The sequence below is a fragment of the Pyrenophora tritici-repentis genome, chromosome 2 (genome assembly GCF_003171515.1).
Source record: "Pyrenophora tritici-repentis strain M4 chromosome 2, whole genome shotgun sequence".
In the NCBI taxonomy this organism is placed as follows: domain Eukaryota; kingdom Fungi; phylum Ascomycota; class Dothideomycetes; order Pleosporales; family Pleosporaceae; genus Pyrenophora; species Pyrenophora tritici-repentis.
Window position 1 is genome coordinate 1,749,569 of NC_089391.1, and position 13,882 is coordinate 1,763,450.

Genomic DNA, 13,882 nt, shown 5'->3' on the forward strand with positions numbered 1-13,882 from the left:
GTGTCGGGAAAGAGCAGGCGCAGCAGAAGGAAAGGTGGCAGCATGGGAGCTTGTCCAGCTGAGAGCCTGTCGATCTTGTTCTTGGGCCATCTTGGAAGAGAGGCTGATACAGGAACCCTGGCTCTAGAAGGTGATCGAGTTAGCAATCTTTATATACAACGCTTCCACATGCCGGAAAGAAGCTGGATAAATAGAACAACATCCCTCCTACTTAGGGCCCTACCATCTTCATCTTGCAAAGTGTACCGCAAGTCAGCGGACCGCAGCAAAGCCCCCATTCTCTCCGCCTCCAAATCCATCTTTTTGTAACTTCGAAAATGAGCAACTGCAGAGCCTGGCGCATTCCCGTTCCAGGGAATGTCAGCGCAAACCTCGAGCTCGTCACCATCCCTCGCCCTTCTGCCGACCATCTCGACAAGCACGCTGTCCTCGTCCAAGTCGTCTCAGCGAGCATCTACAAGGGTGACTGGTTCCCGATAGAGATTGGGGGTATCTCCAAGATTATGGGCTCATATCCGAGGTCGCCGGGCTACGATTTTGGCGGCTATGTAGTCGCTGTCGGGCGCAAGGTCACAGGCGTGAACCCAGGCGACCCAGTCTTCGGCCGGATGGATCCGTTCAAGCAGGGCTCTCTCGCCGAATATATTGTCGCACCCTTTGAGGGTCTGGCTGTGCTTCCATCCAACGTCGATCCGCGCTTGGCAGGTACTGTTGGCACCTGCGCCCTCGCAGCATACCAGGCCATTGCGCCGTTTGTCGAGCCCGGCGATAAGGTTCTGATCAATGGTGGGTCAGGAGGTGTTGGTACCTTTGGCATCCAGATCGCTAGGGCATTGGGCTGCAGTGTTACAGTCACCTGTTCTGCAGAAAAGGCTCAACTCTGTAAAGATCTCGGCGCGGAAGACGTGATCGACTACAAGCACGAGGACGTTATGACGGCGCTGCGACAGAGAGGCAAGATCTTTGCGCACGTTGTGGACGCAATTGGCGGTTCGCCTACTGATCTGTTTCTGGGTTGCGACAATTTCATACTGCCGGGGAAGAAGCGGCACTTTGCCCAAGTTGGGGGAGGCATCACTGGAGCATCCTACGTCAACACAGTCGTCGGTACGCAGCTCCCACACTTCCTCGGGGGTACCAGAACCAAGACTAAGTCCATAATTGCAACAAATACGCACGAGGATATGAAGCAAATTGCAGTGTGGATGGGCGAAGGAAAAGTGAAGCCAGTCATTGATTCGACCTTTTCGTTCGAGCAGGTGCCTGACGCGTTCGCCAGACACAAGAAAGGCGGGATGGCAGGGAAGATCCTGATCGATGTAGTCGAGAGCAAGGAATACGCGGGCTAAGCGTATAGTGCTTAGAAGAAGCTGTTGAGCGGGCTGGTCAATTTTGCAGCGCTTCCTGGAGTCAGCTTAGCAGTAGATAGAAACCGTACTTCACTTAGTACGTATCTGGAAGATGGACACGGATATTGGAGGTCAAATTTAGCTGATGTCATCGTTATGAAAAAGCTGGACCCTGAATGACAAAGAGGGGTTGCCCATATTATTGACAAGTCTGTTCCGTCGCAGTGAATCAGTTCCTCCGAGGATGACGTGGATTTGCGCAGACATGTCGGAGCCATATACGAGAGTAAATCCAACCAATTTGGAGCGAAATAGCCTGGGGTAGGATAAGTAATTTTCCGGTTGCACATGAGCTAAGAAAGTGGAGAGGGCGGTGGAAGTCTGCAGCACGTAATACTAATGGCGATCTGGGGTAGGACGCAGTCTAATGCTAACAAAGCTGAAAGTGTTGCGAGCCTGATAACCTGTGCTATAATGCTGAGCTAGTCAAGGAGGAAAAGTGAAGACCAAAAGCAGGGCTAAGCGTTACGCTAGGCAGTGGGTATCTACAGGTGGGTCTGATCTTGATCGGGCGGAAAAGAGATGAACTCCCCGACCCAATGAAGCAAAGCACGTCATTTTTACTATTTACAAAGTGCCGTGGTCATGTACATGAAGAAAAGCGTAATACAAAGAGTATGGCTACTGCCTTATACCTCGTGGATGATTCCATGACATGAGAAAAAGAATTGCGAGAAGATATATCGAATTGAAATCATAAGCCTCCCATATGTCCTAAACCTGCACCATAATGCGATCATGACGCGGAGCCCCTGATATCGAACTTGACACAGCTATAGCCTTACTCTGTTGGTCAAGCATCATCATCATCATGTCTCGCGGCATGGCATAGTTGATCTGTATACCCTGGCTGTCAGCCTTGTTGTCCTCGATGACCAGGCGATTGACATCTTTCCAAAGATCCTCTCCCAATGCAGCATTGACCTGGAGAGCCTTGTTGTGCACCTCATTACGTCTAACGATGCGTTCAGTCTTCAGAGGGATTTCTTGTGAGCATGTGTCGGAATCGCCGATGAGGGTTTCATCTCCACTGTTTTCACTGTTTTCATCGTCGTTGAGGGAGGCTAGGTCGGCGAGAGTCAAAGGTACAGTGCCATCGTCTACGGTCGTTAGCGGTGGGTCAATAAAATGTGATTGACTGAACACTCACTTGATGGACGTCGACCTTTTAACAATCTGGCAATCCGTAAGCCCTCGCAGTTCTGGATATGTTCTCGGAGATTCTGATCAATTCGTTGGATGACTTCCGCATTCGCCACGATCTCCTTTTCGATGGAGCGCGTCACACCAACGTTGGAGACCTGGATACATAGTAACAACGATGATTTGATATGGCTCATTTCATCCATGATACTACCCAGCTTCTTCTCGTCAGCTGAACCATGCACCAGCTGGCGTGTAAACTGATTGACCGGGCTCCTCATCTTTGGATCCAGAGTCCCGAGCAAATCTGCCAGCTTGTTTTGGACTGCCTGCATTCGAACCAACTCGGCAAGAACGGTAGCGAGTTGCTGCAGTTCTTCCTCATCATCTAAGATGCCAATTATCAACTTGACGCTCTCAATTTCATTTTTGTGGCGATTGAGAACATCGACAAGAGCTTTCTGACGGTTATGCGCCTTGCGAAGACGGGCGAAGATTCGGAAAGCTTGTTCGATAAGCTGGGTAGTAGCCTGGACTACGGAGATAAAGACGAGAGCATCTGCCTGTTCGACACATTAGCTTCATCTTATACCCGGAAGCTGGAGAGATACCATGGTGTTGAGCGTACGCGTTCCGATACTGCTGTCAAGGAGCAGGAAGTGACACAAGATATACAGGCAATGCAGATAGGTAAGTTCGTACTTATCTCCTACGAAGTTTAACTGGCGACTTTTGAAGAGTGCGTAGTCTATTAAGTATGCAGTGCCCGTATTTTCGGGTCGTCCGGTCACAGGTTCGCAGCATGCATGAACAACTTCAATTACCGATTCGCTATCTGGAAGCCACCTGCAGCCATAGACGCAGCTGGAGTAAATCCCACGTCCATACGGATGATGGCGCCCAATGAAGTCGAAAATCCGTCCAACGAGCGTAGCTTGAGGATCACAAGACTTGAGGTTGATTGTGCATCCAACCAGCGGTGTGTATTGCAGTTGATTGCGCATTGGTCGAAATCTTGCTGTAGATCCTGCTTCCTTGCTTGTTCAGCTGTGTTTGATTGCGCCTGCGCTAATAAGGAGATCAAACGAGTAAAGCTTGACCACGTAGAAGCGGTGCGTGACGCAGTCGTTGCCTTCTTGAAGGCGGCAAGTTAGGCTGACATACTCGCTCGTGGGCGGGATGCGGGTTAGACCCCATGTAGCTTCTATCGCAACCGAAGGGTCGTTATGAGCTTCGAGCTTTAGGCGTTTGACGATTCTGTGTGAGACAAAGTTCTCAGACACACTGGCCGCAAACAACGCGCGAACTATTCGACACTGCCCACTCGATCTAGAGTAGATACTCAAGTTCTGGCCTGGATATGAGCCATCTAGCGCGCTTTGCTGGTCGCTATCAGAACATCTTCGTGGAGCGAATCGCTTGAAGAATGACTCACCGGTATTTCTATCCCATATTCTGCAGACACACTTGCCGAGGTCGAGGCCTTCACTACTTTGGGTCTGCTCAGTATCGTGCATGCGCATTTACTTCGTAACGCTGATTCGTTTGCAGATAGAATGGTCTTGGAAGCCGAGCTGCACTGGCATCGGATAACCAGGTTCTTACTTGTGCATGTCAGGGACCTTTCCAGTCGATCGAAGTGGGGTTTCAACTTACAAGTTGAGATTATAAATCTTGTCTGCCACTGGACCGTTGATTTGAACCGCATTGCCACTTGAGATATTTCGACTGACGGAAGTGGTTATCTGTGTGACATGTTTTCCATTGGAAGAGCAACTGGAAGTGGATATTGAGGTCATTGTTGGAAGTCCAAGGGCTCCGAGAAACATCGGCTGCTGTTATCGCCCATACTTGAATTGCGCTGTACTTATGATGAAAGGGGGCTGTGGAGTTGTGATTGGGAGTAAGCATGTAGCCGGGCGGGGTATGAACTGAAGATGCGGGTTGCACACTGCATGTGGGTGCCCCAGGTTTGCTGTATGACATCGCCAGGAACTGGAGGATATGCGCCGGTCAGCCTAAAAGGGTAAAGCGTAGCAAGAAGCGAGAGATTAGGCTCGGTTCTCCATGCATCGACGAGCACACGTTGGTTCCTCCCCATCCAAGCGTCCGGTCTGCGCCCCCATCATCTTCTGCCTTGTCGCCAATTCTAGTGCCATGCGCCTGCGCTCCATGCATCATCCCCTCACGACCTCCTCACGCCGTGGCCGTTATGAGTAACACTGATGGAATGCGCCTTGGCTAGCGCTGTTCCCCGCGGCTACCGGAGCTCGTTCGTGTGACGCCATTCAGCCTCGGACCCACATGCAGTTCGACCACAACGCTGTGTACCATGGACATCTTAGGCGCACATGCACTGGTCAAGCAGCTACTGTCAGATCGACCGGATAAAGCCCACGATATACTTGTCAGGTGCTGTGAGGATGAGAGAGTTCGCCAGGAAATCACATCCTGTCTTTTACAGTCTAGACGCAGACAATACGAGGCTTCCCCTCCTTCCAATAGATTCGACATTGCACAATCTGCGTCAACCTCTGTGCATAGTCCGGATCATATTGCGTCTCCTCTTCAACGCCAAACGCTGCCACGCCACCTATCTTCAAACGCTCCGACGTATCCCCTCAGCCCTGCGAGAACAGCATCGTCCGTAACATCGCATTCAACCAGAGATGAAAGCGGGTCGGGAGAGTATATAGTAGTTCCTGTCTTTGGTGGAGCAAGTAAGGGAGATACGCCGATTCGCATGAAGACCGCCCCGATCAAGTACAGCGTGATTCGTGACGACGTCGTCGTAAAGCGAAAGCTGAACGTCGCTTACAGTCTGAGTCCGGCTGAAGAGCAAGAGATCTATGTACCTTGTCGCATGACTGGTAATCTACAGTTGGTATCTGTCGAATGGTGCATTGAGCTGACATGGCGCCGACCTGATTCTGAAGCGACGCACAGCACCATGTTCTATGTGGTACCCAAAGACCGACTCGGACCAGATATGCTTCTTGGATTCGAAGACTCTGGTGAGGAAATTCAAGGTGTGTGTGCACGCTTCAGCTGGAATGACGATTAGACCTTGTCGCTGATACGATGTGTACTCCGGTCAGATTATCAAAATACCGTTGTTGCACAACCGCATGTCCAGCAAAATAGGATCTTTGACGCTGGTCTTCAAGGGTCGGCACCACCCGCGCCATCTTACCACCGTTCCGCAATGACAGGTGACGGATCAGCCCGTTCGTTACCGAGGCGCGACCAGGGGGAGCAGTTGCAGCCAAACAGTATGATAGAGGCCTTCATGAGCCAGCAGCAACTACGTGGCGTAGAACAGGAAGTTCGTCAGAACCAAAGAAACTCCCCTGCTCCTACAGTCCGACGCTCGCATCCATCGAACACGGAACATTCTCTCCCTCTCCGGACCAATGCTACCTCTGCTCCTTCAGTCCGACATGATGACCCCAATGCAAGCACAACTAAGATTCGACTAAGTCTCGTGTGGGAAAAAACTGTGATAAACATGTGGATAGATCTGAACGCGCCCGCGGAAGATTTCTTCCGAGTATTTCAGGAGCATGCTGAGAAGCGCACAAGTATCCCTGAGCGGTCGTTGATGAGAATATGTCTCAAAAGCGACAAGGAAATGCCTGATCATGAGTCTTATGATCTCTCTCTCGATGAAGAGGATTTGGACGCTGATTGGGAAACAACGTTGGATTGGCTGGAAGAACACAAAAGACAGAAATCGCCGCACATCTATGGGGTGATTCAAATCCAAGACGGGTGAAGACGCACGGTACTACTATCGAGTCTCTATCAATTAAGACGCAGCCCGTTTGAGTTATGCTTTTGACGGAAATCACTATGCAACGCCTCTTCTAGCTCCTGATCAGATCTATCATAAGGTATGTACAGGAACTAAGCACTTATGAAGCTTCGCAACTTACGATATTGGAGTTTCTTATACAAGCGACGCATAGTGCATAGTTAGAATTGCGACCGACTACATCGATTCTCCAATAGCGTGGTGATCGGACCCGAACATCGCATGGCTTCATCGGCCACAGTGTAGCGTCGTCCACAATACTGCATATAATCTACTGGCAGCTCTTCAAACTCACCAAAATGGATTGATCTATTCTCTAGCCTAAGATCATGCTGTGCCTTTCAAACGCCAGTAAGACACTTTCGCCGACGGTGTTACCGAGATCGGAACTGCAATGAAGAAGCGCGCATCTAACAAAAAGCGCAACCCACTGTACCCAAATACCTGTTTATGTTCCTTCGGGGGAACATTTACAAGCCAGGTGAGTGGAGTACATGCGCCGCAACCAGTGAGCGCAGGGAACGCGAATAGGCCGTGACAGTATGTGATTGTCTGGGTACTCCAGTTGCCGACCCTCCGAAACAGGAGTGCGAAGACGCGAAAAAGACGATTCAATCATTGCTCATGTTTCCAATAGTAGGCTTGTGGGATATCTATCTTCTCACTCCCGAAAGTTTCATAACCAGGCATATCATGCAGTAATCTGGGGCTTACGAAATATTTCCATCGGCAAACAAAGTGTGCCAACGCCCAACCACGCCTTAAAGCCGCGCATCGGAGGGGTTGCAAGTAAGACTTTGGCCTAATATAGACTGAATCCTCGAAATTCATCCACCGGTCTTGTATGCGGCATACTCCATGACTCAAAATGTAAATGCATAAAGCTACTGCTGCCTCTTCGAAGCCCCGCACACAGCCTTGTTTAATCACTTCGATTGAGAAACTAAGATCTTCGAATCTAGTTCTCTATCTGATAGTACGGAGGTCAAGTGGAAGCCTATCGTCGATGCAACTTCAGTTTGAAGGATGCAATCATTCACCTGATACCTATATACGGAGGTGGCTTTCAAAAGTTCTTGCCGACAGGGGTGTCTTGATTACTACCGAAGTACTACCAAAATATAGACAGGGCTGTCTCAACGCTCTCTTGGCAGACCTCTGCCTTCCTTATACTCATTGCCACCATCAAGTTCAATAATCTTTTGAACGTGTATAGGTATCCTCTCTATCCAAGCTTGTATTTGTTGCTGTGGTAGAGCTGTCCACGCATTCTCCCATACTTTTGTTGCCTCTGCTCTATTCTTAGGAGCTCCTTTCTTAGTTGTTCTTCTCTTTAACCATGGCCATGCTTGCTTAATAGCGTTAAGATTAGGGGAGTTGCCACACCAAATAAGCTTCTCTACGCCTTCTCGTTGATATACAAGACGTTGAATATAGTGGGCATGAGAGGGGGCCTTATCTTCTTGTACAACACTACCTAGTCTCTCTTTTAAACACTCCTTTGCAAAGGGCAGAAGTTTTGGGATAAGAACTTGATTTTGATAACGCCACTAATTAATACCTCCTTTGTCGTTACCACGAGTAAGCTTTCTAGTATCTTTTGTCCATCTCTATTAAGGTTCTCTCCTAGGCTTATTTCTTAAGCCTAGTCTCTTCATGCCTGTTAAGAGCTCCTACTCTTCTTTTATAATAGGCTCTAGAATCTTATTCATCTCCTTAATCTTAAGAGCTGCTTCTTTCTTCTCCTTAGCAGTCTCAGGCCTCTAGACGTGCAAGGGGCCTTTATAGTTATATAAAAAGCAGCCCCAAAACATAAACTCTGAGTAGCCTTTCCACCTCTCTCGGATAACAGATTTAATAAAGGCCTTATCTGTTTTCCTCCACACGCGATAGCTACCACGGCGGTGATTAAGAAGGACTGAGGTCTTATCTGACTAGATGAAATCCTTCTAATTCTCAAGTGTCCAGTCCTTATGAGCAAGACACCAGTTAAGTCTCTCCTGTCTTATCTTCTTCGTCAACCTAGGCTTCCTCGTTGGCTTGGTCTTGTTGTACCCTGCTACTTTGAGGACTCTCCACACTGTTGTAGATGAAACGTTGTGACCGTGAAGACTAAGATCACCAGCTATATCAGCACAGCTCTTCTCTCTTCCATATCTATCACGGCGGACTCTCTTAATAGCAGCCTCTTGTATAGCCTCTTGCATACGTAGACGGCCTGTACGTGGAGCCTCTTTAAGGTACTTAGGGAGGAGTTTTATCGTTGGCGCATTTAGCTCAAAGCCTCGCTAGCAGGCTCTAGCATAGATAGCATTAATCGTGCGTGGAGGAATGCCGGTGATATCGCTGATGTGACTCGTTGATTTGCCACTAAAAGGGGACTTTAAAGTGACAATCAAGGCGCATATAGAGAGATCTGTATTAGGAGCCATCGGTATAGAACTAAAACACCAAGAAAACGCGTATACTACTATTTGCGCAGCTTCATGAAATCTCTGATTTGTGCCAAGAAACAGTCCAGCTTGGACAAAGGGTGTCGGGCCGATACAATCCGCGCTAGCAAGAACTTTTGAAAGCCACCTCCATATCAGCTTCGGCGGAAACACCTGCATAAGAAGAGATTTTCGGTGGATGTAACACTGAAGAGCACTCGGGAGAGTTGCTGTTGGCGCCAAGTCATACTGATTCGGTTCTTTACGCCGGTCCAGTGAACTTGCATTCAATGACGACGATCATCATGTCACGTGATATAATCTCACAACAGTCGGACAATCATCCATGCGTAGCTTGTGGCGTCATCCGAACTTACTCGCCCATCATCATTATTCCTATTCACAAAAGCATACAAACATCTCATGGCGCCCCTGCTCATAATTGACAACTCTTTCTGTATCTCGCTCCAATCCCACTCTACGTCAGACTCCGCAACAATCAAATCAATCAATCTTAAGGTTGTCGATTGGTTTGATTAGCTTGCGGCGACGCTGCTGATTGATTGCGGATTGATTGTTAGGGTTTTTGAGCAGATTGATTGCGATTGATTGGTTGATTGGCTGATTGATGCTAAGAAGTAGTATACAGGGGGTTATGGTGTTGTACTCCAGCCTTCTATATCGTACTGTTGTACAATCTCCTCATCTTTGACGTCACTCCACTTATCTTCATCATCACCGTTGTTGTACAAGCCGTCAAAGCCAGCTCGTCTCCACGAACGTACAAGCTGAAGGGCAGCAAGTAACTCGCTGCCAAGAGCTCGCCGGCGCGGCTCAAGTAAATCGCCAAGCTCGCTAAAGAGCCTCTCGCAGTCGCAACTAGATGCTGGTATCGTGAGTATATCAATCGCAAACTGGCTTAAACACGGGTATTTTGAGCGTAATTGAATCCAGTACTTGACTGGGTGGCCATCGCTAAGATACTGTTCGCTTGTCCACTCTGGCTCTTGAGTTCTCCAGCGCTCGTACTCATCGTCGTGGGCAGCCTCTACCTGAGCCTTGTTGCGCCGTACGAGGGCGCCAATCACATCATCTATTCCTCTATGCCTTGGTTTTGCAGTTGTTTGAGATAGAGGACGTGTACGTTGAGGCTTATACGACTGCCAGAGCTGCAGGAAGCCAGCGTTGGCTGATGTTAGCCATTCTGGCTTATCCACCCAGCTGTTCTCGCAGTAGTATTTGTAGTATGGATGGAGGCAGGTAGCAGCGTAGTATGCTGGCGATCGATCGAGCTTGTTGTAGTAATCGTTGGCCTTACTCCAGGCGGCGCGGAGGTTAACAAAGAGGTGATCTTCAGGCGCATCAGGTGGGTTGAAGTCAACTTGCTCGTACGAGCGCGTACGGGCTTCGAGCGCGCCAAGTACGTATTCAAATACAGGAATAGTCTCATATATAGCGCCGTATTTGCCTGCCTTTCCGCGACCCTCAAGCTTCTCCGTAGCAAGCTTAAGCGGCTCTAGGCAGTCCTGATACTCTGTTATCACCGCCCAATCAGCAGCTGTAAGTCCTGTTGATCTCATCCAACTAGGTGCTTCAGGGAGTTTATTGCCACGTTGACAAGCGCGGCGATCTTCAAGGGAGAGTGCGTTAATGTAGTGCTCAGCGTAAGAGTTGTATGCTGCCTGGAGTTGAGTTGCGCGTTTGAAGGCAGCGTAGTAAGAGTTCCAGCGTGTAACAACAGGCTTCACAGGCTCAAGTACGTGGAGGCGCTCTCTAGCTGGCAACTCGGCGTTGGCGGCGGTTTGGAAGCTTCGGAAAATTTCGTGTTGTTGAGGCGTTTTTATATGGTTGATAACGTCGATAAGTACACCTAAGGGCCCTTCTTGACGCCACTCCTGCATGTACACCTCCTCTGTTTGGAGCTGCTCGTCGTTGTTGTTGTTGTACGCCTCTTGATTGCTGCCAAAGATAATTGCCTGGCCAATAAGGTTAAGCGTGTGAGGGCCGCAGCGGAGGCGTCGGTGAGCAGCGTTGAAGTCGTACGCGTGGGCGAGCGAGGAGACTGCAGTATCGTTGTTTGCAGCATTGTCGAGGACGAAGTAGCCGAGTTTATCACTCCCAATACTGTATTCTTGGAGCGTCTTTTTAATTGTATCAGCGATAGCATCACCTGTATGAGAGCCTGCGAGATGTGGGAGGGCGATGGGGAGATCTTGTATCACTCCAGAGGCGTTAGCAAAGTGTGCAACGACTCCAAAGAATCCACGCTTGCCACCCTTTGTCGTCCAACCATCAAAGCTTATGTGGATCTTGCTTGCAGCTTCTGACAGAGCGCAGACAATCTGTGGCTGCATATATTGGAAGAGGCGCATTGCGTAGGTAGCTACACTGCGAGGACTTACCCACAAAGCTGCCTCTGCCTCTGGGTTTGCAAGGCTAATCATCTCGCGAAAGGACGGCCTTGCAAGTAGCTCCATTGGCAAGTTGTTATCAAGAAGGCAGAACACTGCAACTTCACGAAACTGCTGGATGTTGAAGTTGCCCATCGCGTTGGCAGCCTCTTGAGAGACTGCAACACCAGTCTCCAGCGTCTGTCGTAGAGAGAGTTGCTGCCCTGTTCTTCGAGGCTTCAGGCCGTCTTTTGTAAAGCCATGGCCTCGTTTCTGAAGGCCAAGATGAGCTGCAGCTGAGGAGGTGGCCTTTGATACGTCAAAAACTCCACTGCCGCCAGTGTCAATGACCTTGTGGATGTGGCAGTATTTGCAAACAAACCACACCCGATTCTGATCGTAGAGCTCAACAACGCGATATCCATGTTGAAAGATCCAACTCTTGACGCGCCGCCCAGTTGTAAGAGGCTTCATGAACCGAGGGAGGCGATCCCAGTTAATGCCGTCAAAGTTATCGCCATTATCAGGCTCTGTATCAACGCTAGCCTCTGTTGTTGCTGCTGTACCAGCCTGGCTGCCCTTAGCCGCACCCTCCTCCTCTGTTTGCGACTCGAAAAATTGCGACTCAAACGTTGTGGCCTGGCTTACGGCGGCGCCAAGGGTTTCCTGAGGCGACAGCGATCGCTGAGATAGGACAGAGGGCCTTGATAGGCGCGCCCGTTTGGCGGCGGCGGCGGCGGCAGCAGTATTGGTGGGAACTCGAGAGCGTTTGGCCATCGTGGGCGATACTAAACACTAAAGAAAAATGTCTGTATAGGTAGCTAGGCAACTAGTGTTATTATTATTATTATTATTATTATTCCATTAGAGTCCTTTTTCAGTCAGAGACTATGTAGGACTTTGGCCGAAGGCCGTTCTATCTTGGTTTTTCTAATTTACATGGTTTTCTGGTATGGTTCGCTAATATGGTTTTTGGCTTTTCTACAAAAGATAGCTTGTATCTGTTTGTTGCCAGGTGCTAAAGAGCAGTTTGATAAGTAGAAAGAGATGTAGCAGCGGGCTCTTGTGGCAAAGGAGAGGGTTGTGGTTTTAGTTTTATACAGTGTCTCTCTGTAGGTCTTCTGTTGGCTGTCCTAGGTACCATTTTCTTGTTCCTATTCTGGTGCTAGTGATAAAAGCTAGGGTTGCTTCTATACCTATACTAGTGTGGAGTAGTAGTGGTAGTGTGACTGGGCGATGTTTGATTGTTTGTAGGAGCGTTTTTCGATGGTCTTTGTATAGATGACAGTACAGTAGTAGGTGTTCTGGCGTTTGGATGTTTTGGCAGGTGCAGCGATTAGAGTCTCGTTTCTTAAATCTCTTTAGGTAGGAGTTGAAGTATCCGTGTCCTAGCTTAAGAGAGTAGAAGGCGCTAGAGGTTACTCTTTTCGTGTTCTGTGGCATTTGGATGGTTTTGCTGATTTTAAGAGGGTATTTGGCTGAGTAGGTAGCTTTGTTTAGAGCGGTTGCTCTTGCTTTGTATTTCTTATACTCTTGGCGTTGTTCCGTTTGTTGTATCCTTTTGATTGTCGTGCCCAGGTAGGCAATGCTCTTTGTTGTTGATCTGGGGTCCTCTTTGGTTGCTTCTTTTGCTAGGTAGTCTGCTCTTTCGTTTCCAACTATATCTGTGTGTCCAGGTGCCCAGAGTAGGTGGATGTTTGCTTGTTTTCGTCGGATCGTATTTGCCGCTTTTAGACATCGGAGTTGCCAATGCTGTCCTGGGTTATCTGATAGGTTTTTAAGCCTGTAGATTGCTGCTTGGTTATCTGCGTAGACCTCAAATTCCTGGTCGGTTGTAGCGTTCTTTGCTGCGTATTCGAATGCTCGTGTGATCCCTTCTAGTTCGCCGTTGTAGACTAGCTGGTATTGTCCGATATTAACTGTTTCTGAGTAGATCTCTTGCTGAGTTGAGTTGTAGACTGCTATCCCAACTCCTATTCCTTTTCCTTCTTGTGTTTGCGATAGACTCCGCAACAATCAATTCAATCCGGTCACTCTCCTAGACCCACTTACCTATCTAGGTAGGGCTTAAACTCCTATAGGTAACTACTAGGCTTAAAGCGGTAATCAATCAATCCAATCTGAACCTTCTAGGACCCACTTAATTGATTGTTGCGGACTGTGCTAAACACTCCTAGTGTTTTTCGACAAGCCAGGTTGTGTAGTGACTGTAGTTTCTTTGTAGCGTAGGGTTGGTTTTGCCAGTATATTTGTGCTCCGTAGTCTGACACGCTGGTTACACATGCTAAGTATAGTTGTCTAATAGCGTGTGTTGATAAGGCAACTAGTGTTGTGTGTAAGGGATTATTAGGGAACTGAGTGAGCGAAATCGTTGTTGTATTAAGAACAGCGAAGGACTAGCTATATAGGTGCGGGGTGAAGCCTAGAAGAGGCTAGCCCCTAAGCAGAAGGAGCTAGTCCTATAAGAGGAGAGCTAGCTGGTGAGAAGTGAATGCATAGAGACTGGCTTGCCCGGCCGACAGGGATCACAAGCTAAGCGAGATAGGGGTCCAAGATAACTATCTTCAACACCAAAAACCTTCTCTTAATACGACACTACTCGCCTTACAACTCGTTAATAATAAATCAATCTAACTAATCAAATCAATCAATCTGACCTTCGCAAGTTGATTTGATTAGCTATTTTGAAAAGCT

At 48.6% G+C, this 13,882-nt stretch overlaps 4 protein-coding genes across 4 annotated transcripts; 2 read left to right on the top strand and 2 right to left on the bottom strand.

Moving 5' to 3' along the window:
* Positions 1-317: 317 nt before the first annotated feature.
* PtrM4_061360 (Qor, NADPH:quinone reductase and related Zn-dependent oxidoreductase) lies at positions 318-1,349 on the top strand (the record flags this gene model as incomplete). Its single annotated transcript, XM_001932881.2, has 1 exon — positions 318-1,349. The coding sequence occupies one exon, from the start codon at positions 318-320 to the stop codon at positions 1,347-1,349; it is 1,032 nt and encodes a 343-aa protein (XP_001932916.1).
* A 774-nt stretch (positions 1,350-2,123) lies between these two features.
* PtrM4_061370 (uncharacterized protein) lies at positions 2,124-3,166 on the bottom strand (the record flags this gene model as incomplete). The annotated part of the gene is made up of 3 exons (XM_066105543.1): positions 2,124-2,509; positions 2,560-3,115; positions 3,164-3,166. The coding sequence occupies 3 exons, from the start codon at positions 3,164-3,166 to the stop codon at positions 2,124-2,126; spliced, it is 945 nt and encodes a 314-aa protein (XP_065964170.1).
* A 2,129-nt stretch (positions 3,167-5,295) lies between these two features.
* Positions 5,296-6,327, top strand: PtrM4_061380 (uncharacterized protein; the record flags this gene model as incomplete). The annotated part of the gene is made up of 2 exons (XM_001932884.2): positions 5,296-5,581; positions 5,651-6,327. 2 exons carry the CDS (start codon positions 5,296-5,298, stop codon positions 6,325-6,327), a joined length of 963 nt encoding a protein of 320 aa, XP_001932919.2.
* A 3,124-nt stretch (positions 6,328-9,451) lies between these two features.
* On the bottom strand, positions 9,452-13,471 carry PtrM4_061390 (Dimer-Tnp-hAT domain containing protein; the record flags this gene model as incomplete). The annotated part of the gene is made up of 3 exons (XM_066105544.1): positions 9,452-11,854; positions 12,290-13,146; positions 13,468-13,471. 3 exons carry the CDS (start codon positions 13,469-13,471, stop codon positions 9,452-9,454), a joined length of 3,264 nt encoding a protein of 1,087 aa, XP_065964171.1.
* Between the last annotated feature and the right edge of the window lie 411 nt (positions 13,472-13,882).